At 38.4% G+C, this 21,877-nt stretch overlaps 1 protein-coding gene across 3 annotated transcripts in view; it reads right to left on the bottom strand.

The window, feature by feature from the left end:
• The window catches only part of ASPH (aspartate beta-hydroxylase), a 118,222-nt gene extending 96,633 nt beyond the window's left edge, over positions 1-21,589 (bottom strand). The window contains exons 1-4 of one of the 3 annotated variants that reach the window (XM_075141785.1): positions 21,336-21,578; positions 2,615-2,764; positions 1,805-1,849; positions 463-531 (exon numbers count right to left, since the gene is read on the bottom strand). In XM_075141785.1, coding sequence (XP_074997886.1) covers positions 463-531; positions 1,805-1,849; positions 2,615-2,764; positions 21,336-21,396 — 325 coding nt within the window. In that variant the 5' untranslated portion in view covers positions 21,397-21,578. Of the gene's footprint in view, positions 1-462; positions 532-1,804; positions 1,850-2,614; positions 2,765-5,763; positions 5,821-21,335 lie in introns of those variants that run through there. The other 2 variants (XM_075141788.1, XM_075141786.1) reach the window with 2 other exon arrangements.
• Between the last annotated feature and the right edge of the window lie 288 nt (positions 21,590-21,877).

Raw genomic sequence — 21,877 nt, 5'->3', positions numbered from 1 at the left:
AATAGAGGAAAGACAGTACAAAAATATGCTAAATGAATTGTCATCTAAGAAGTACAAAGGCCTGTTGGAAGTCATTTTAAAATGGACCTGGCTTAACATGTTAATATAAACAATGTTTTAACTCTTGAAGCATCTTAAGCCCTGCATCTGATAAATTTATTAATAATCACAACCATCTTTTCAAAAGTCGATAGAGCAGCACCAACCAGCTAACTTCAAAATCATCCTGCAAGTAATTAAATGCTTTCCACTTACATTGCTGTATTAGAAGAAAAAGAACACAATGCTACAAGTTGCACACACAATCCTACAACTTGCATTAAGAAAAAAACCCACCACAATTAAATCAATTTAAGTTCTTCAATTCGGAAAAAACAGAAATATTGTTTTGACATGAAACAAAAACCAAACATGTATATGACAACTGAATTATATAATTATTCCATCTGTGTTTGTACTTGCCTAGCAATACTTTAGCATCTTCCACATCAAAATCTCCATCTCCATCAGCATCATATATCCCAAGCTTGCCTAGAAATGCAAAGAGAGGAAGAAGAAAGAATTAGGGATTCAGTAGTTTGTTTCCAGCACAGTGCTTTTAATGTGCCATGGTTGACTATCAATGCTAGGCTGTTACCATTTTTTTTTTTAATGATTTAGCCATACTCTTCTTAACAATATTTTAAATTTCCTGGAAAATACTACAAATATTTTAAGTTCCTTTCTGCATTTCCTAGACTTTAGACTGAACACAAGTTAGTATTTTTTCCACACATTTATTTTGGTGCTCATTTAAAACAAATCTGTAATTAAGTGATGCACTTCATGTGAACATGCTTTGTTCAGAATAAAATTTAAGTTCACAAGGAACATTCAACATGTTTGAGGGAAAAGAAATAATAAAACAAGAATTAATCAAATAATCACCATTTGTTTCCTGATTATATGCTTCTTGCCATTCTAAAATCTCAGAAAAAAAATAGATAGGTATATATTTTTTAGTGCCAAGTTAATAGAAGGTAAGCAACCTACTTCCTGGACAAAAGAAAAATATTCATAATTTTATCAACAACCATATAATATTCACTGCAGACAAAAAAGTCGTCCATCTTGTTATAGGTGACTATAGGTGAATACATCAGACTTCTCACTTTTATTTTTGAAACTGCAGCTCTACCAGCCCTAGCAAAAGGAGAACCCAGTTTCTATTCAAAAAGAATTTTTAGCATAGAAACGTGGTATCCAGGATTAGAGGTATCCTGGGATCACCAAGTGATTAGAGAGCTATCTAATTAGTTTTGATAAAATTCAGACATAACTTTTAATAGGACTGAAACTCTGCACACTGTTTGCAGAAGAACTCGAAGTCCTTATAGTTTGTCAATTTATTATTGCATTTGTCATTCTCTAAATGGAGGCAGAACTTGATTGCCATTAAAACAAATGAAATATAGTTCTTAATATGGTACTTAGAAAATTAGAAAACAGTTTTGTGGAAGAAAAAGTTCAGACTTGGGTCTAGAACAGACAAAAATAAGGCCATCACCATTGTATGGAACCAATCAATTAGAAAGGATCTTCATCAGTTTATAGTTAAACACAAAGATTGGTGGAAAAAATGTAATTCTCTAGAAATAAGAATTGTACCATCTTCAAAACTATGGAGAATGAGACAGATGAGAAATGACTGAGTTTCATGTCATTGCAGAAGAATAGTAATTCTGTAAAAAATTAAAAACAAAAAAGTAAACCAAAATTTTTAGCCAAGGGACTGTAAAGCAATCTTATTTCTCTAATATCCTACCTTGTAGGACCTCTGACAAGTTATAACGGAAATCCTTTGCTTTGGCTGCATGCATGGTAAAAATATAGAAACCATTATTTGCATCACTAGACCCAATTACGTTTCAAACCAGAAGGTTCTCTTAAAATCAGTCCAGATCAAAAAAGCATGTATCAACAGACTTGTAAAGCTGTAAAGCTTGCAAAAGTTTATGTTGAAGCCTACAAGATCAGGGACAATAGCTCTACCTATGGACATACATCTTGAAATTCGAGACACTAATTTTCACTCTTAGATACTATATTAACAATACTATCTTAACATTGTCATATTGAGATACAATTATACTGTTATAAGCTTAAAACTGAGGTCATTCAACACCTCATTCATGAGAGGATGACTGATCAGTTGACCTGACTCTATAGGCAACACAGTTCGTCAGAGGAGCGGTAACATTAGCTGCCCACTTTCAACCACTGCTGCAGGTTTCTGAGAGTTTAAACTGAAACAATGCATATTTAGCTTGTATTTCAAATGAACTACAGCATACATGTTACAAAGAGATTCAGATCTATCCTTGGAGATTTCTTCAGTTCTTTAATAAATGCAGTATGTTAATAACCTTTTCCAGTCTTATGAGAATCCCATTTCAACATCATAATAGAGTTCAACATTAAGATGTACTTTCTGAACTACATTGCCTATTCTTATCATGTAGGTCATTTGCAAACACCGCAGTAGTCAATTTGGCTATCTAGAAATTTTAAATGGCCTTCATTTAATGTATATCATAACAATTATTAGAGGCGTCTTAAGATTTAAAATTCTTACCTAGAACTTCTTCATAATCTACAAGTTCAAACCAGACAACTGCTACTGATGTCCAAACTCCCAGCAAAGCAATTACCATAAACCAGGTGAAAAATGAGCTTCCAGAGAGGCCTTCTTTCTTTCCATTCTTGCTTCCTCCATGCTTAGTCTCTGTTAAAGTAAGGCAAACAAGTAGGAAAAATGGATTCGTATGGCAGTTAGAAAGTTATGATTGAGGATATAATTATAAATCTTGTTTCTTATGACTACACGGAATACAAGACATTTGAGTAACAGTTTTTTTGTTCTTTGGGTTTTTTTAACTTTATCACTGTTACTTGCTTTTTCTATTACTATGAATTACAGTGGGAAGCCCGATGATTATTTAAGTAAAAGCCCTATAACCAACCAAACACCAAAAACCCACATGTAATTTGTCTTAACAACTTAGTTGGAAATCCCCCCTCCCTCCCCTTTAGCGTATATTTATACAGAGCTTAACATTTTTGAGATGCTTTGCATTTGTGCCAACAGTTCTCAAACTGCCACCAGAGGGCAATATGACCAGCAGAAACAGTTTGGAAAAAAGCATTTCTTCTGTAGCAAGTTTCAAAGCTAGTTGAATTAGCTCATAGAATCAACATGAAAATTCAAATAGCCTAAGCAGCCTAAAAATCTAAACCATATTAAGGGTAAGACTCCAAGTTCAGACATACTACCAACTAAAAATATCTTCCCTGTTGCTTTGAATCAAGCAGAGATTCACTACATGCTGAATACCTTTAGACTTCCAGTCCCATGGGCCTGGGATGACACGGAGACTTAACGCAAATCACACCTTCATTTATAACCGCACATATGGAACGTAAGTATATATAAAAAAAATACAATAGTTGTAAACAAACCACTGGGAAAAGAAAGACCTCAACCTAGCACATGGGTAGGGGGTTTCAAATGGGCATCACCACTAGAGAAGACATAAATTGCTTGGTCCATTCCTTTAGGATCATTTTAGGAAAAGAGGGATACATGTAGTAAATAAATGTGCCTCCAAAAAAATGCCTGTGGCCTTTCTCCAAAGCTCAAGGTCTGCTCTTCTGCCTTCTGATACTACCGCTGCAAGGCTGGCACTTGGCCACAGTTTCATGTCTACCAGCCTATTCCACTTCATTCCCTTCTAAGCACCAGCTTTTGCCCATTCAGCCACATCCAGTCCTAGTTATTGAAGTAAAACAATTTCTTACAGATTTTGAAATACTCGAGGAACTTTGTCATGAATATTGTGATAATATAATAAGGTGGGGAGTTAACTTTATCATACTAACTGCAAGTAATATTTGATGTATTTATCAACACTGATCATAGAAAAATATAAAAAATACTCTCAACCACTAAATACCAACATGATTGTTTTTTAGAATAAAATGGAGTAGCTCTGAAAGATGAGTAATGAGAGATTGGTGACTGATTTATTTCTTTATTATATAGAAGTACTTTCAGACCCTGCTTGCCATCAGATTCACAGCTGTAATAAACTAACCTTTCATTACATTCATTGTGCTATATACTGAGTTCAGACTAAAAAAAAAAAAAGCCACAAAAAAACCCAACTGACTTACACCAGGTCTTACTCAGCTCAGCATTTTATTGAAAAAAAATTTCTTTTATTAAGACTACTCCGTACAAAGATCAAATACGAACCTTTTAGTTTCTTTTCTGTATTAAACAAAAAGTTGCCTTGGTATAGACTGTCCAATAACATTCAGAGAGAAACCAAGACAACTTAACCTCACATCAGGCATGTATTGCTTGCTACTGCACAGTACCCTAATTACATATGTGCAAGGTCCATATACGTTACTTATCATAACATCTCTCTTGTGGGAAAAATGTACAGGTAGCCTGAAAATAGAGGCAAAGACAAGCAGCAAGTGCCAATACATTCAAAATATGATCAACTCTGTGTGAAAATTATTTAACATACTCTTGAGCTGGAAATTTTAATATTCAGAAATAGACAATTATACTATGTAACAGCAGAACTTGGCTACTCCTGTGTCCCAATGCAGTCAACATATTTAAAATGAAACCTTAAGGCTAAAAACATTTTAAATGATTCCAGGTTACAAGTTTGTTCTAGAGCAAACTAGGTATTAGAATAGGCAAACAGGAAAGAGAATCTTACTATATTTCACACTTACTCATTTATCTGTTTTCTACTGTTCAATGCTAGTTGCCTCTGAAGAAAGGGGCATTTAAGTAATCAAACATAGCTGGTTCATATTTTTTTCCAGTCTAATAGACTGTTTCATGCAAATCCCTCAAAAACAGATTCTGCTATAAAATATCATTCACAACAATCACAAAGATACATTTTTATCCTCCTATCTTATAGAAAAATTATTTTCAAAACTCGTGAAAAATTCTGCTAAGAATTCAACCATGGCAGCTTGATCAGGCAACACTTTAATATGAATGGAAGTTATGTAACACAAAATTTACCTATTATCTGCACAGATAACCCTACACACAGGGTCAGAACAAAACATTGCAAGGACTGAGCTGGCTCAGAGCTCATTGCAGACAGTTAATTCTCAATTCAAGCCCTTTCCCTGCACATGCTGCCAGCTATGTCAGAAGTAGGTCACTTGCCATATCTGGTAAGCCTGTGCTTACACCACCAGATGTCTTGTGGCAGACATCACAAAGTCTTAAAGTGAGCTCTATTCCTCAACGGCAAATCTTTAAAAGTCCTATACCTCACCCACCCTGCATTAAGAGTCACGCCTAGATAAAAATGTATTAAAACCTTTTTCCTTTTACTTTAGCGTATGTTAAAGACACCTAGTAATTTCACGTACTCCAAAAATAACTTTAAAGTCAGATATTTGAAGACAAAACAATGTCTTTTATGTTAATGTGTGCTCTACTCAAGCAAAAACTAAGTTACAATTAACCACCTGCCATAAACTCATGAAATACCTCTAGCCCAAAGAACATTTAATCAAAGAGAACACAGGCAGCCAGTAACACAGACTAGAACAGCAAACTGGCTAGAAAACACCAACATACCACAGTAAGCCAGTTATTTTGCTGATTACAAAATCAGACATAGCCGGTATTTGCAACTATGCACTTTCCATTTGTTCACAAAAAGGTTAGGAATATACCTGTGTCGTCAGCCATGACATTAGTGCTCGATTTCCACGGACAGAGCGAGTGTGTCGATATCTCCAAAATTAACGTTGAAGGCAGAATAAGAAATGATTTAGCCTCACTGTAGTCTTGCAACAGGAGCAAACAAGTTTCCTAAAGCCAGCTCAGCTGGAACACGAAACTGGACCCAAGAGAAATCTCTCCTCCAAATCTATTTTTAGAGCAGTTATCCTCAGGAGCCAAACGCTTTTCTGAACTCATATGGCAATCTAATTCTGACGACAATCAAATTCACTTACTCCTCCTAACAGAGCATCCTGGGTAGTTGATCCTTTCCCCTCCCCTTAATCTTCCAACATCGAACACAGCAGTGAATGAAACCGAGCACATTGTACTGCAGTATTTTTGCTGCAATGCATGCCTCAGTGCCTGAGCTCTAAGGACATTGAATCCATCAGCATAAGCTGAAACACAAGTCTGGACACAAAGCTTGCCTGCTTGCATTTGTTAAGTTGGCCCTCTCCCAAGAAACTTTCTGCATGTTGGCACTCCTCTACCAAGCTTCCCAAGTATACTGTGGAGACTGCTTATTTGAAACTTGCTAACTACTTTAAGAATAAAAGACAGCTAATTTCTAAAATGTAGTTTTGAGTCTTCTTAGAGTTACTTGAAATCAACCACGCGCATTCTTGCCAAAAGAATTTTCAGATCAGAACTGTTGCCCCAGTACACCTCATATTTGCTTCTAGCAGACCCAAAGGAGGGTTACTGACAGTTTTGCCAAAGCAAAGCCTGTTTCCCTAGAGTGCAATACACCACATGCCATAAAGGTAAACCAGGAAAAATCTCCTATTGCGTATTTGTTAAAAGTAGCAGAGGTGGTGTTAAAAGTAGCAGAGGGACCTGGACAGGCTGGATCGATGGGCCAAGGCCAATTGCATGAGGTTCAACAAGGCCAAGTGCCGGGTCCTGCACTTCGGCCACAACAACCCCAGGCAACGCTACAGGCTTAGGGAAGAGCGGCTGGAAAGCTGCCCAGAGGAAAAGGACCTGGGGGTGCTGGTTGACAGCCGGCTGAACATGAGCCAGCAGTGTGCCCAGGTGGCCAATAGCATCCTGGCTATGAGAATGCTATGTATCAGAAATGGTATGGCCAGCAGGACTAGGGAAGCGATTGTCCCCCTCTACTCAGCACTGATGAGGCCGCACCTTGAATACTGTGTTCAGTTTTGGGCCCCTCACTACAAGAAGGACATTGAGGTGCTGGAGCGTGTCCAGAGGAGGGCAACGAAGCTGGTGAAGGGTCTGGAGCACAAGTCTTATGAGAAGCAGCTGAGGGAACTGGGGTTGTTTAGTCTGGCTCAGGGGAGACCTTATCGCGCTCTACAACTACCTGAAAGGAGGTTGTAGCGAGGTGGGTGTTGGCCTCTTCTCCCAAGTAACAAGCAACAGGACAAGAGGAAACGGCCTTAAGTTGCACCAAGGGAGGTTTAGATTGAATATTAGGAAAAATTTCTTCACCAAAAGGGTTGTCAAGCATTGGAACAGGCTGCCCAGGGAAGCGGTTGAGTCACCATCCCTGGAAGTATTTAAAAGACGTGTTGATGTGGCGCTTAGGGACATGGTTTAGTGGTGGACTTGGCAGTACTAGGTTAACAGTTGGACTCGATGATCTTAAAGGTCTTTTCCAAACTAAACGATTCTGTAATTCTATGATTTTGCTTTGTTGCCCTCCCTTTCCAGAAAGGGCTAACACTAGCTCATTTCACTCACCCCTCCTTTAAATTCTGACAATAGTCACGCTACCTGTACTATTTAAAGATAACACAAATGATTAATGATCAACATACTCCCTTCTTCTTAAGGGCCAGAAAAGGAGGAAAAAAAACCCAAACCACTAATACACTATTCAACTTATTTACACCTTCAGTTTCAGCGAACTAGTATTTTCCCACAGCATTTCAAACAAAAGCAAGCTCCTTTTGGGTGGGAGGAAGACAGAAAGAAACTCATGTCTCATTAACAGCAACCCTAATAAAAACTTTAGGATCTAGCACTCTGCCCTTCCTCCCCCACGCTTCTTTAAATAACATAGCCATCAGGTAGACGGAGTGAACAGTAGAATGTTACAGCTACTTTGAAAAACAACATATACCTCCTGTGGTTTTAACATCCAGCAACTAATTCCCAAATGCACTTCCCAATAGCTCAAGGGAGAAAAAAGTGAGAAATAACACCCAACTGAGTTTAAGACTTTTCAGATGGATGTAAAGAAACTACATGCAGATGATTCTATAACTAGTATTTCTTTTAACTATTTTTAAAGCCACTTAAATACATCAAACAGAACAGATGCTTTAAGAAAGACCCCCTGACCAGTACATTTCAGCAACTTACGTGGTGCACAAGCGATTTAGAGCAAGACAAGCGAAAAATTTAAACAAAGGGTAAAAGACACCAAATATACAGAGAAATCAACAGCTTATTAAGGGAAATAATTGTACGTGAAATTATATGTAGTCTATTGCATATAAAACTTATATTGTTTTGACAGGCATTAGATTAGGCAATTTGTTGCAACTTTACTTTGGCTGCACCTGCATTTGCAGATACCGGATCTCACTACAAGTGGATTCATAGAGCGTACAGCTGATGCTGAGAACCTGAAGTCCATATTATATGTATTTTGGGGGGATTGCTCCAAACTAGATCTTACCTGGCTGAATGCCTATAAGCAGTTGCAGCATATCTTTCTGTTTCATTTCATTCAAACCTAAGTAAGTATATTCAGGGACAACAGCACAACGAATAAAAGCAAAATGAGTGGAGACACTCAAGAAATTAATTTGAAATGTACACTCCCAATCTGAACTAACACACATATGTTGACCTTTAACCAAGTACCCACAGCTTTATCTTGTGCCCTTTAAAAAATCAATTGATTGCAAGAACATGTATTCCCAAGAAATGACAAACATCTTCCTCCCTGAAAGGGGAGGCTACAGCTAAAACAAACTCTTCAGACTCACCAAAAGGAAGAGGGACCAAAAGGAAGAGGGACCAAAAGGAAGAGGGACCAAAAGGAAGAGGGACCAAAAGGAAGAGGGACCAAAAGGCCACAAAACTGATCATACACCCCATGAACAACATACATTAACACACATCTTGAAAAATACAGCTTACACATGTATCTCTCTGAATGCTATAGTTCAAAATATCAGACAACATAATTTTGGTTAGTTTTGTGAAAGACAAAGGTTAAATTGAATAGATATATATTTAAAATACAATTCAATATTGGGATAGCTAAGTCAGCAGCGCAGACTTCTTGTGAGGTCTGATTCTACTGTGTTGAAATGCTGTGACTACAGGTTTGTCTGTTGGTTCTTTTTTGAAGCAACTGAGATTGCTTCACTAACACTTTGGTCCCTCTTCCTTTTGGTCCCTCTTCCTTTTGGTCCCTCTTCCTTTTGGTCCCTCTTCCTTTTGGTCCCTCTTCCTTTTGGTGAGTCTGAAGAGTTCCGTTGTTTTAGCTGTAGCCTCCTTGAAGGTGAGGTGAAGAAAAATAACTGTTTCAAACTTAAAAACTATTTTCAAATTAGTTTTGCTACAACTATGCACTCCATGCTATTTTAGTTAATTTTAGAAAAGCATAACTGACAATCAAGACTAGCAGCATTAATTTCACCTGTAGATCACTACCAAAGTGCAAGCAAAGAAGCTTAAAGGAAAAAAAAAGTCAACTATGAACACAAAAATAAAGGCAGGCTTCAAAGCATCAAGCTAAGCTTTTGTGATGTGTATAATTATTTCCCACAAAGGTGCATTAGGAAGTAATACAGAAGCAATTTTGGATTATCACATGAAGAGAATGGTGCACACCAGCAGGCAGTGACTAGAAATTAGAAAAACACAGCTAAAGGGAAAACAAAACACTAACCTCAGAGAAATATCGAAAAATAGCATTTCAGAAGTAAAAATTATCAATCAGCTAGACCATAGGCTGACTTTAGAACAAGCTTGTTTTAAAAACAAAATTCAGAGTGATAAAAAACAGATATGGGAGAGAAGTAAAAAATTAAAATAGATTACAATAGAACTATCCTACCAGCAATAGAGCTCAGCTAGTAGCAGTGCAAAGACAGAAAATGACCTCTTTTGTATGAGTATGTACTACCGCTTGACATTTTTGCCAAATTACCTTCTCCAATATGATTAACGATAAAACAACTGTTGCAAGCCATTCTCAGTAATAAAATTGCAGTTAATTATTTTAAACAGTTTTTACACAAGGGTTTTTTGGGTGGGGTCAGTAACTAGTGTTTTGAGTAAAATATCTACTAAAGGGAAGTTTACAGCATTCTCTGTTGATACTATTTTCCCCGTTATTAAAATATGAGCTTCCCCCCCTGCCATCACTACTGTGAGACAGGTCATATATGTGTGTATATATATACACACATACACTTTTTGTGATATGTACTTCAAAAACTAGACTCAATAAGCATGTGTGTTGAACTGTTCCATTCTGAGAAGTCCACACACCATAATGATTGCAAGTGCTATCCTGAGGTAAAACAGATTTTCATCTTTAATTTTCATTCAGTGTAGGAAGGGTGGAATAATACACTTTTAATGGACAAATCTGAGCTTTTGATGTGCTTTTACAAAATCTGTTTCTTTTGTAAGGGTTACTGTTTTCTCTCTGTTTACTTTACAGATAGAACAGAGATTTTTACTGAAATACTTATGGTATCACTTATAAAATATTCCATGCTCAAATTTTCACAAATATCCATACTCAGAAATTTTTGTTTGTTTTACAAACAATCATGACAGCAGGGTCTTTAGAGATAAGATCTGAAGTTTAAGGTAAAGGTTTACTTTTAATGAATTCAATATAAATTCTTCATGATACAAAATTGATTCTTCCTTTTGGTATCTAAGCAATCTTCTTCAGCACTGCAAGCTTAATGGAAATTAGGGGAAAAAAGTGGCTTTTAAAACTATTTTTCCTCATTAAAAACTAGATCTCTACTCTGCATTTCATATAATCTAGTCTACACAGTTGTAAAGATACCTGTGCACATTATCAAAGGACTAATAAACTAAATCAGCAACTTACTAGAGAGGAACAGGCAAATGGATGGAAAAGAATGAGCTGTAGGTTCAAAGAAAACACAAAGACCAGAACTTAAAGTTGAAATAATAAAATAGCCAAATGAAAGGCAATTTTGGCTCTCCTGCTGCCCCTTCACAGATTTTTACTCTCTTGTCTGATTATTCCACATATAATCAATCCTCACATAAACCTTTAAGGCCCTTAATTTTCAATCCCTACAAGATTTCTTATAGTGAAGTATCCTACTATACAAACAATCAAAGAAGAACATAAATACTGAAAACAAGAGCAAAGTCATAAATTCAGGATTCAACAGCTAAGCAGGCTGATCATGGAGCTGCTGAGGGTGGCCGGCTGGAGGGGGGGGAGGAGGGGGAGAGAGATGCATCATGAAATATGTAAAAAATCCCTAGGATCATAAGCGCCCTGCTGAACTTCCCTAGTGAAAGGAAGCTCCTCCCTTCAACAGATGAAGCAATTCCACTGAACCATCTCCTGGAATTCAGCACTTAATCAGGATGTGAAAGACCAGAGATTCAGTCTCTCCTCCACACTGGGGAACAGTGTTTGAATTTCTTTGGAGGTCTAAAACACATTTTTAAGTGTACCCAAGAGTATAAGAACAAAGCCATTTCAGTCCCTCAGGACAAAGCTGTTTATTCGTGCACAGTCAAATCTTAACTGGCCACAACAGCAATCTGTAAGAGAGGAGCTCCACAGAACGGAGACTAAAGCCCAGTTTTTCCCCTCCTTTCTAGGTAGGAAAGGGGACTCTGGACATAACTGGCCTATCGTCACGCTCACTCTCAGCAGGCTGAATCTGTTTCACATTGGATTGGAACAGTTTCAACAACAAGAATTTAAAATATACACTCTCACTCCTGTTCAAGTATACCCCATAAACAGCAGCTGCAACACTGAAAGTCAACCAAACTTTTTCTTCTTCAAGAAGAAAATGAATTAAATCTTTTTCTCCCTTATCCTAGGTGAGAGCTTCAATTACAAAAATATTGGACAGAAGTAAGAAACCACTCTTTCTTGCCCTGTTCTACACAGAATCAGGTAAGCAATCCTATTATCTGAAAATATGCTTCAAGTAAAATAGATATAGGTAGGTTTTTTCCTTTCTTTTTTATATTCAGTTTATAAAGAGACATGGTCAATACTTTTAAAAAGTCAGCCCATTTCTGAATATAAGCTGTTATAGTTCAAAGTACTTTTAAGCCTACAGATACCTTTCCTGGTTTACAGGAAGCACCACAATGCCTAGAAGAGTTTTTTAGTTGCAAGCTAAAGTGATTTGTTACTAAGAAATGAGAATTAACTATTCTTCAGAAAAAAATCCAACACAAAACAATACTAAGATTATCATCTGTCCAACTGATGTCAAGCCTCATTCCCACTTTTTTTTTTAATTATTATTCTTATGTAGTTACATTTATTCTGACTATAAACAGTGAACAAATCCTGATGGCTTTCCATTTAAATGATTCTTCTAAGACATACATACACAACAAAAATCAGAAAATTTATTCAGACGAAATCTACTCATAAAAGAAACAACGCAAGAATGACTAGCTTTGTTGTTTTGGTTTTTTTAAAGGAACAGAAGTTTTTCTCTCTAAGAGAAAAACAGTCACAAATTGAAGACAAAAAGAAACTTTACGAGAAATTCTGTCCTAGGAGGTTGCACAGTTTCTTAAGACTTGTCAAAGGCACTTTATCTAAATACAGCACAATAGTGAATTCTACTTGCAGCGCTAGCTCTGCACTTTTCAATGAGGTTTGGAGAGACCAGCTGTTTGCCACCATAAGAGCTGCTGTTAACAGCTTTGCTCCGGAGTTCTGTTTATCTAAGCATAACTTTGAAGGCAAAGGAGGTAAAAATGAATACAGAGATACATGTTAATAAGAGAAAATCCTAAATCTGCACCTGCTTCCTTTCTAAACGTGCTAGAAAGATGATCACTTTCAAAATCTACTCAAATTTTGCCCAAGCCATGTTTTGGGTTTTTCTTTTGGTTATTCAGATGAACATTTTTTTGAATAGTTCTTCAGTTAGGATTTATTACAAGGAAAAAATACACACAGATGTGCACACAGCTTAAACGACTAATAATGACACTGCTTACAACTTCAAAGAGTTTTATAATGAATACTGACAATCAACAGAAATATATTTAAAGCAGCATTTAATGCGTTCATCACATACTATCTGAATAGTTTGGATTACTTTTTTTTTTTTTTAAATTTTCTCCACAAACTTAAAGATAATACAACAACAGGCTTAGAGAGTTAGCACTTCAGGAAAAAAATGAAAGTCCTGTAAAGACAGAACAAAAATATTTTCTGTTATCCATTTACCTAATCTAAATAGATTTGTATAGAAAAGTAAGCCTTCCTACATTCTTGTATTTTTCAGAAACACTTTAGTCATTTCCTCGAGTTTTGTTTTTATGTGTATACAAACACAAAATAGAATTAATGTCCAAAACAGAATGTAGAACTTGCCTCTTGTAAGCTTACTTGACTCAAGCATAGTTTTCGTACCCTTTCTACTCTCTCCCCTCTTTCAAGCCACCCTCCAAAATTCTAACTTTGACATCTTAAACATCAAGCCAAGAAATTCAAGGTAAAGACTACAAGCTTATAAAGAAATTTTAGTTTGTCTCCTGCTACAGGATCAACATATTTATATCAGCTATAACACTGATGAGACAAAATTAATTCCAATTCTAACTGTGCAGATGACTTAAAGATCTTTAATAGCTGCTATTTTGATTAACCACCTTTCTCCCATAGAACATTTGGAAATAAAAAGGTTTAAAATTATACAACCCACATACTTTGTATTTGAACGATTTATTGTAGCCAATAGTCCTACATAATTACTAGGTTAATTAAATATTTGGTTGTATTGAGGCCAGAGCAGAGTTCAGGAAAGGTAAATGTGGAGAGGAAATACAAGAAATATTTAAGCCCAGAACATGCAAATTCTGCTGGTAGTGACCTTTAAAAAAGCTTCTGTAACATAAGCTTGAAAACCCTCATCTCTGCATATAGCATGCTGGCATTAATTTTAGGGTATTTTTTCCGTGTTCCATTTTCCTATCCTGTAATGTGGGTCACATCAATTTGTTTTAGCAACAAGTCCAAATTAAGCCACAAAGGAAAGAAAACAGATGATGTAGTTTCAGTTCTGTCAATTTTTCTCATGGTTTGAAGGAGTTTCAGATAGAAGCAAATAAAAGTTGCCATGCAAATACCTACAACTCTGCTATTCACAGGTTTCTGCTCATGGAAAAAAGAACTTTTAAAAATCCTTTATTTAATGCCTAAAAGTTATTAAAGTTTCAAGTCTGATACTAAGTCAATTTAATTAGGTGCTAGCTCATAGAGGTTCTATGCAGCTGCAATTCCTACAGAGATCAAAAGAGTTTGTAGGTGTCTCATACCTACAGTCATTACATAGTCTTGGATATATAAACAGTTTTTAAAATATGTTGTTAGGAGATCTCAGTTGCAAAAGTATTGCTCTTTTCACAACTCTCTTGCTACAAAAGATACGGCTGCGTCTTCCAGTTGCTATGGAAAGAAATAGTTCCACAGTTGCAAACTGTTATCTGAGCTTTCTTTAATAATACTACAAAACCACCTTAAAAAACACTAGTGTAAAAAGCAAGAAAGAGAGATATGCTACATTAGTAATTAATCATCGATTATCATTTAAGCAGAACCTCAGGAAACAAAATTGTAAAACAAGAAAATCACTACTCAGTATTTATAAAACCTCTAGCTATTAAATATTTTATAAAGTCTTCAAACAAACAACTTGGTAGCATTTTACACTGGGTAAGTACATGCATATTAATAGTGCAACTGCATACGAAGGAGAGACTAAAGTTTGTTTCATTTAAAAAGTTCTAGCAAAGCTGAACCACACATACTACAGTCTGTTCAAACTCAATGTATGTTTAACTGCATACTTAATTTCCAGTGTGTTTAAAGACACATAATAGAGTTATGATTTCCACTTCAAAGCATAGCTCAAAACTCTTCCATGCAAAGAGCTAGCCCGTAGGATGCAGTTAGGACGATTGCTGCAGGCTATCACGCAGATTACCAGTTTGTGATCTTCATCAGGAAAGAATCCCTTGGAGTAAACCAGAACTTCACTGCTCAAGTTCTCTACAATGAAGAATTCAATGTGAGAATTAGCATAGGAACACTTTTTACATGTTTCAAAGTGATTCAGAAAGGTCCAGCTGAAAAAGAACTTTTTTTCTTTTTGTACAGGTGATCAGTAAAGGGGTTTTCAGTTTAAAGAAACAGCAATATTGAAATCTTACCTCTTTACGCACTCTGTAATTAGAAATAATCTTAACACACATGCCTTTTACTGCTAGTAAATTTTGTTGTCTTTACTGAAGCCCTTAAATATCCAGCCATTACATTAGCATATCCAACCAAAGCATTCACCTTCTGTGAGGACATAATCTAATACAAACCTCTAGATGCAACTTCACCCTCCCCTGATGCCCAGCCACTCATTGTCATTTCTTCCCTTCTACCCAAACGGCTTTCCATAAAGCTGTGTACTGAGCTAGCCTGGGGAAAAAAAGAAAAGAGTCAGCTTTAGCTTATCAGTTCCCTGGTGTGGTTCACCTAGCACCTGCACAGCTACTAATTCAGGTACAGGAAGACTGCAGAGTAACCTCAGACTAGATTAAGCTGACTGCAGACCTATAAAATTGAACTGTAAAAAGATTTAACTCCTTAATCGCTCAATATGATATACATCCCTGGAGTCTGAACCCAGACTAGCTACTACCTCTGATGGGGAATTTTCAGGTGCATTCTCAGAGTAATTGCCAAAATCTGAGAAAATATACTCCAACTTTCTGTCTCGCTGAGATTATTAGTGATACTTGAGGTTCTCCACTTAGCATTTAAACAAGCTCTATCTCCAAAAGACTATTGAAAAGGTTACCTCTCTTACATACCATTTAAACTCTTACCAAAATGCTCAAAAAGTATATGACGCAGACATCCTTACAGATGTCAAGTGCAAGGCTCCTCCATATTTGAAGCACCGTATCTTTTAGCCCACAATGTCTTCCTGCATACAGGTAAAATACATTAGACAACACAGAGCAGGCCCCAGATTTCAGCCCACACTGGATCAAAAAGGGCAGAACTTTCCTTGATGTCTTTATCATGTGGCAGCATCTCTGGAAGTGGGGAGAGGAATCTCCCAGTGCTCCACAATTCTTAAGGAGAAAAAGCACTGACAGAGGGAAAGTATCAGGCTCTCTTTTTATGTTAATCCTGCTACACTTAGGTATAAATCTTAAAACCCGAAATAATACTTTCTTGAGAAAAAGCAAAGGGAAAAAATCCAAATATCAGGCAATATGGAAAAACAAATCATAAAAGTAGATACTGTGTTCAAATTGATCATTTTTCATCACAGAGTGACCTTGGCAGTCAGTTACTATACCTTTCAATAGCTATCGGCATATAGAAAGTTTCATACAGATAGACCTAAGAGATGACAGGGTTGCCTTTTTAGGATTTAGAGCTCATAACTCCAGTTCTAGACGCATGAAGAATATATCCAGGACTCACTATTCCAATGCAAATATGTTCATATATACAGAGGAATACCTGTATTAACAATTTTAAGAGTGTTATTTACATCACATTCATTTAATCAGAGATAAGAAAACCGACTTGTTTGAAGAGTTACTGCTTCAAGTTTTGTATAGGACATTTAAAAAAAGAAAAGAAAAAAAAAAGAAAAAAAAGGGGAGGGGGGGGAAACCCCAGCAAAACCAGTAATTTCACTGATGGCACTGCTGCAACATACCATGTAAATTACAGATGTTTGGATCATTACTGTTGCTTCCATTATTTAATTTGGCAGATCATTTTACAATATGTTAAAATGTTTTCCAGACAGGCCACCCTGAAGAAGACACAGAGCAGACAGATGAATCACAAAGAGGTGGCTGTCTACATTTTCCTGGTTTTGCTATTTGTATTAGCACGTTTTAGGGTTTCCTGAAGAATTAGGGAAGAAACATACACACACACATACACAGTTGTTATTTAGATACTTTGTCACTGACATGAGCAATTCATACTTTGAAAGCTATAGTTAGCTTTGGATACCAGGTACACAAATACCATTCAAATTCAGAGATCTAGGATTAGTCTCACAAGTCATAATCAACTTTCCTGGTTAAATCCATCTTGCTCCAAATACAGAGACATGTTTTTTACCAATCTGTGCCAAAGAGTTTAAAAAATAGTAGTATCTGGCACTAATGGTAAAATTCAAGATCTTTGACTAGTTGTAAGCAACTAAATTAGGCAATAGGGATAAGCTTGGTGAAGAAATCACTGCAACATTTCTAAAACAGTATATAAAGATTCCATCTGTGAGACACAGAATTTCTGATTTGTCTGCAACAGTCATATCGCAACCCTAACAGAGTAATAACTCTCCATTGTATACTCCTGAATACCAAAAATGTTACAAGAAAACATTCTAACGTTGAGTTTAAATAGCCAAATCAAAGCACTGAGCAGCGCACTAACTGAATTAATCAGAATTTGTACTAGTTCAGTAATCACTAGGAGTTAGACTCGGACAAACCAATCAAAACATTTGTTAAGCCCCACAGAGCATCCCAAATTCACATCTCACTTATGACCTCCAATTCCTTAATACTCTTCTTCCTAAGGATTACAATTAAAGTGAAGAAGGAAATAATAGATAGATTGTAACACAAGAAATCCGATGATAAACTACACAATTGTAAAATCAAAAGCATAAAGCAAGCACACTGCCAATAGTTCAGGTCAGAAATTAGAGACAGAATTTTTAGATAAATGGAAGCATCATATTTACATAGAATCTGTCGTGTAAGAAAAGGAGATGTTATACCACAGCACTGTGGGGTAGCCGAGAGAGACCAGAGAAGGCACGGGCCACCGCACTTAAAACATTGGAAGCAGTGATGTGAAGTTCAATGTTCCCAAGAGCCAACAAAAGAGCTTCAGCAGGAAAAAGTGACCCATTTAGCTGATGAACTTTCTCTACTCATTAGGTAAATTAAAAAGCTAATGGAGAGCCTCACCCAGAGAAAGTACACTATAAAGTAGTCTTTACAATAGCGATGAGATAAAATGTAAAAGTTCATGTAAATTAGCAGGCACAACTATGTTTCTAGAAGTGATACTGTTAACTAAAAAAGAATTAATATTAGCACAAAATTGCATTTGGATAAGGACATCAGGTCAACTTGAATGCATACAAAAAGATCCCAAATACGAAGAAAGCTGAAAAACCAGACATTAATGAAAGAATTAGATTAAGGCACCTTAGAAGGTCCAAAAGATGAGTAAAAGGATTTAAAATCTTGGCAACACATTTGCATTTGGATATATAAGGAAACTACATGGTTAAAACAGGAAAAAGAGGAATCAAACATCTTCTGGGATTTTGCAGAGAAAAGTTGGGGATGTTAGAAGATAATCTCAATCATTACTATGGAGATTAAAGAAAATTTATCAAAGCAACAGTAGAGTTCTTTGACTTCAATCTGTGTGACAACAACAGAGCATCAGAACTAGCAGAGGTAGGAATTGTTTTTTTTTTTTAGATATAAAATGCAGTTGTCTGTAGATACAGATGGTGCGCCTTGTGTCAGAAATGTGGTTTTTGTATAGTGCCTAGCTTACTGGAGAACTACTCTCCCACTTGTAGTTAGAAATACAAAGAAAACAGACAGCAGTTATTGCACAACTATACGATCAGTGAGAATTACATTTAAGTAAGTCCTTGCTTACGTACTATAAAACAAGAGACACCCACATAGCAACATGATGATAGATGCCCTATCTTCAGTACTCTTATTTCTACAAGTAAGCATAGCTTACAAAGTAATTCATGTTTTTTCAGCCATCTGTATTTCAAAAGTAGCTGGGCTGCTGATCCTCACTCTTACTGAAAGGCTTCTCCACAACGACCTGCTAATGCCCAAGATGTTTCCAAATTTCCCATCTCATGAAATTTGAGGGAGTTAATTCATGACCAGGTGACACACATTTGTTCTTGTACCAAAACTGTACCTCATCTAACGAAGCTTTAAGTAATATTCCAGCAAGTATCTATTACTTCATCTAGCTGTTTAAAATTGATTTTCTTCCTTTTGAGAGGCCAGAGTTTTTACAATGGATTCTGTAGGCTAGCGACAAGAAGCCAAAATTTCCAGTAAAGATAATAACAAACACATGTTTCCCTCTTCAAGTATCCCCAAACTGTCAAGTTTTGATCTGATTTTCGCTTCTGTACTCCAAATAAAATCATTGGCATATTCATACAATTCTGTAAATGTCACTTTCAAAGAAGTGTCCATCAGTAGCAGTACAAAGCTTAAATAAAAAGATTTTTTTTTCCATTAGGACTGATTTGACCGCTTCTAGTGTATGACTTTTGAAACTAAAAAGTAGAGTTCTATTTCTAAAAAATATTTAGTTCTGCTTCTGACATTTCAATGAATCCGAAAACACCTATATAAACACTACAGTTAAAACTATTTCAGACTGCATCTATTTGTAAGATTGCTATCAATATTTTCTGATGCAGAAACCTAAAAGCAGATTACTACATTCAGATGCAGGCATTGTCTTCAGCGCACAGATTTTTAGATGCGCTGTCAACTTCAGTGGTTTCAGAGCTATGAGCAATACCTTGGCAAGAAGCCATGTCCTCTCCCATGAACTGCTGTGAAAGCGAATACAATATTATCAAGAACTGCCTCAACTTGAGGTTCCCATATTTCAGTCTCAATTACTAGCCGTCTCAAAATTATTTCCTTATCTCATTTTCACATCCCACTACTGTGGAAGGCTTACTGGCTGATGTGACATTCTCAAATCTTGACAAACCTTTAAAGTGATATTTAAAATATTAACAGAACCATGGTTAGTATTCAAAATTATACTGGGGATGCATGTTCTTAAAGCATTATCATTGAAAATCTGTATTTAGCATGCTTAACACTGGGTGATGATCAGAGTACCTCCAGTCCAACCAAAAAGTGTAGTATAGACTCTATAGCATAGGCCAGCAATTGAAAAGATTTAAAAAAGGAAAAGGAAAAAAAAACCAAAACCACTTCTATGAACATTGTAATATCATCTCTAAACTCTTTTATGCATAAGGATATTTGAAATCTTTTTCTCTCAATTCATCTTGCAATAGGTAAACTAACCCTATGCAGTCCATCCTTTAATTAACACTGTTCTCCATATTATTGCTGTATTCAAAGAGGAACAACAGATATTATTTCAGTGTCGTCACCACATTTCATCCCTGGAGCTCTGTGCATGTCAAACTCAAAACCAAAGAAGTTGCAACGAGCAAACATTCAGATCTCTGACAAGAGCACTTCCTTTCTTTAGTGCAGTGTGCATGGTTGTATAGTGACTCCAGAAGTATATACCTTTTTTCTCTTTCAAGCATGTTCTGCTATGCTTAAAAATGCTAGTGCATATAAAGCTTCCCCTACCTAAATTGTCCATATGTAGTAGTTTATGAAGTCAGATTTGCTAAGGCGTTCTTTATTAGGGGAGTGGGGATAGGGATAGCTGTCTCAAAAAACCTTCTGCTTGCATTTTTCCAATACCATTCCTCCATGCCTCTATATTTATATAAACCATCAGGTTAGATGCTACACCTACAATAAATCTAATAAGTTCAGACCAGTGTTGTTAAACAGGTATGCCTAAGGAGATATTCCAACATCCAAGTTCCAACACATGAATAATCAATCAGCATCACATATTGGGCATCCCGGCTCCACCCCCGCTTCTGGAGGAAAAGATCCGAGGGCACTTTCCCGGGATAACTACGGATGCCGAGACCCGCTCCGGGCAGACGACCTGTCCATCGCTCACCCTAACCCTTTTGGGGAGCTTTCGAGGGGCGTCCCCACCGCCTAGGCCCGGCCACGCGATTTTCTCCTCCACGTGAAGGAGGAACGACGGAAACGCGAGGGACAGACCTCGGCCACCTCACCCTGATCCCCCCTACCCCCAGCTCCCGCGGCGCCAGAGGAGCGCGGCCCCCGCAGGCCCACGCCGCGCGGCCGAGGGCCGGCAGAAGGGGAGGGAGAGGGCGGGGGAGGCTGCACCTCAGCCCGCCGGGAGGCGCAGGCGGAGAGGAAGGCGCAGCACCCCCTCGCTTCGCCCGGGGGCTTCCCCCCGCGCCGCGGTGAGGGCCGGCATCGGCCCCTTCCCCTCCCCCAGCTCCGGGGCTCCGGCCGCCGCCCCGCAGCGGTAAGCAGCGGTAAGCCCCGCTCCGCCCCGGCGGGCTGCCCCTCGCGGGGCCGCGGGAGCCCCCGCCCCTTCCCCCTCAGGCTGCGGTCCCGCTCCCGCGGCGCCGCCGCTCACCTCTCTTGGAGCCGGGGCTGGGGCTGCCGCCGGCGCCTCTAGAGCTCTTGCGTGAGGCCATGGCACCTCCTGTCAGGCAGCGAGGGGCGGCGGCTGCGCGCGCGGCGGGGGCGGGGCGGAGCCGGCGGGGCCGCAGCGAGAACGAGTCAGGAACCGCCGCCGCCACCTGAGCCCCGCGTGCGGGAGCGCCCTGCGGCCACAGCGGCGCAGCACCGACCGCACCGAGGCCCGTCCCGCCCGGCGCCAGCCAATCGTGGAGCGCCCACGGGAACGAGGCGGTGCGCCTCTCGGCTCCGATTGGCGGTGGGGCGGCGGTGTGCCGGGTGCGCGTGTCCGACACGCTCCCCGCCGCCGGCGCCTTTGAACGTGGCAACGCGGGAGCGAGCGGTGGCCTCTCGCGAGGGTTCGGCCGCGCGGACGGGCTGGGACGGGCCGGCGCGCGCGCTGGGAGGGGGTGGGGCCACCTCTGTCACTGAGGGGCTGCGTCGTGGCGGCCGGTTTGAGCCCCTCGTCAGCGGTTGCCGCCGCCCCCCGACCCGGGA

The sequence above is a fragment of the Calonectris borealis genome, chromosome 2, assembly GCF_964195595.1.
Source record: "Calonectris borealis chromosome 2, bCalBor7.hap1.2, whole genome shotgun sequence".
Lineage (NCBI taxonomy): Eukaryota > Metazoa > Chordata > Aves > Procellariiformes > Procellariidae > Calonectris > Calonectris borealis.
The sequence above is the reverse complement of the archived record's forward strand: the minus strand, read 5'-3'. Positions and strand labels throughout refer to the sequence as shown.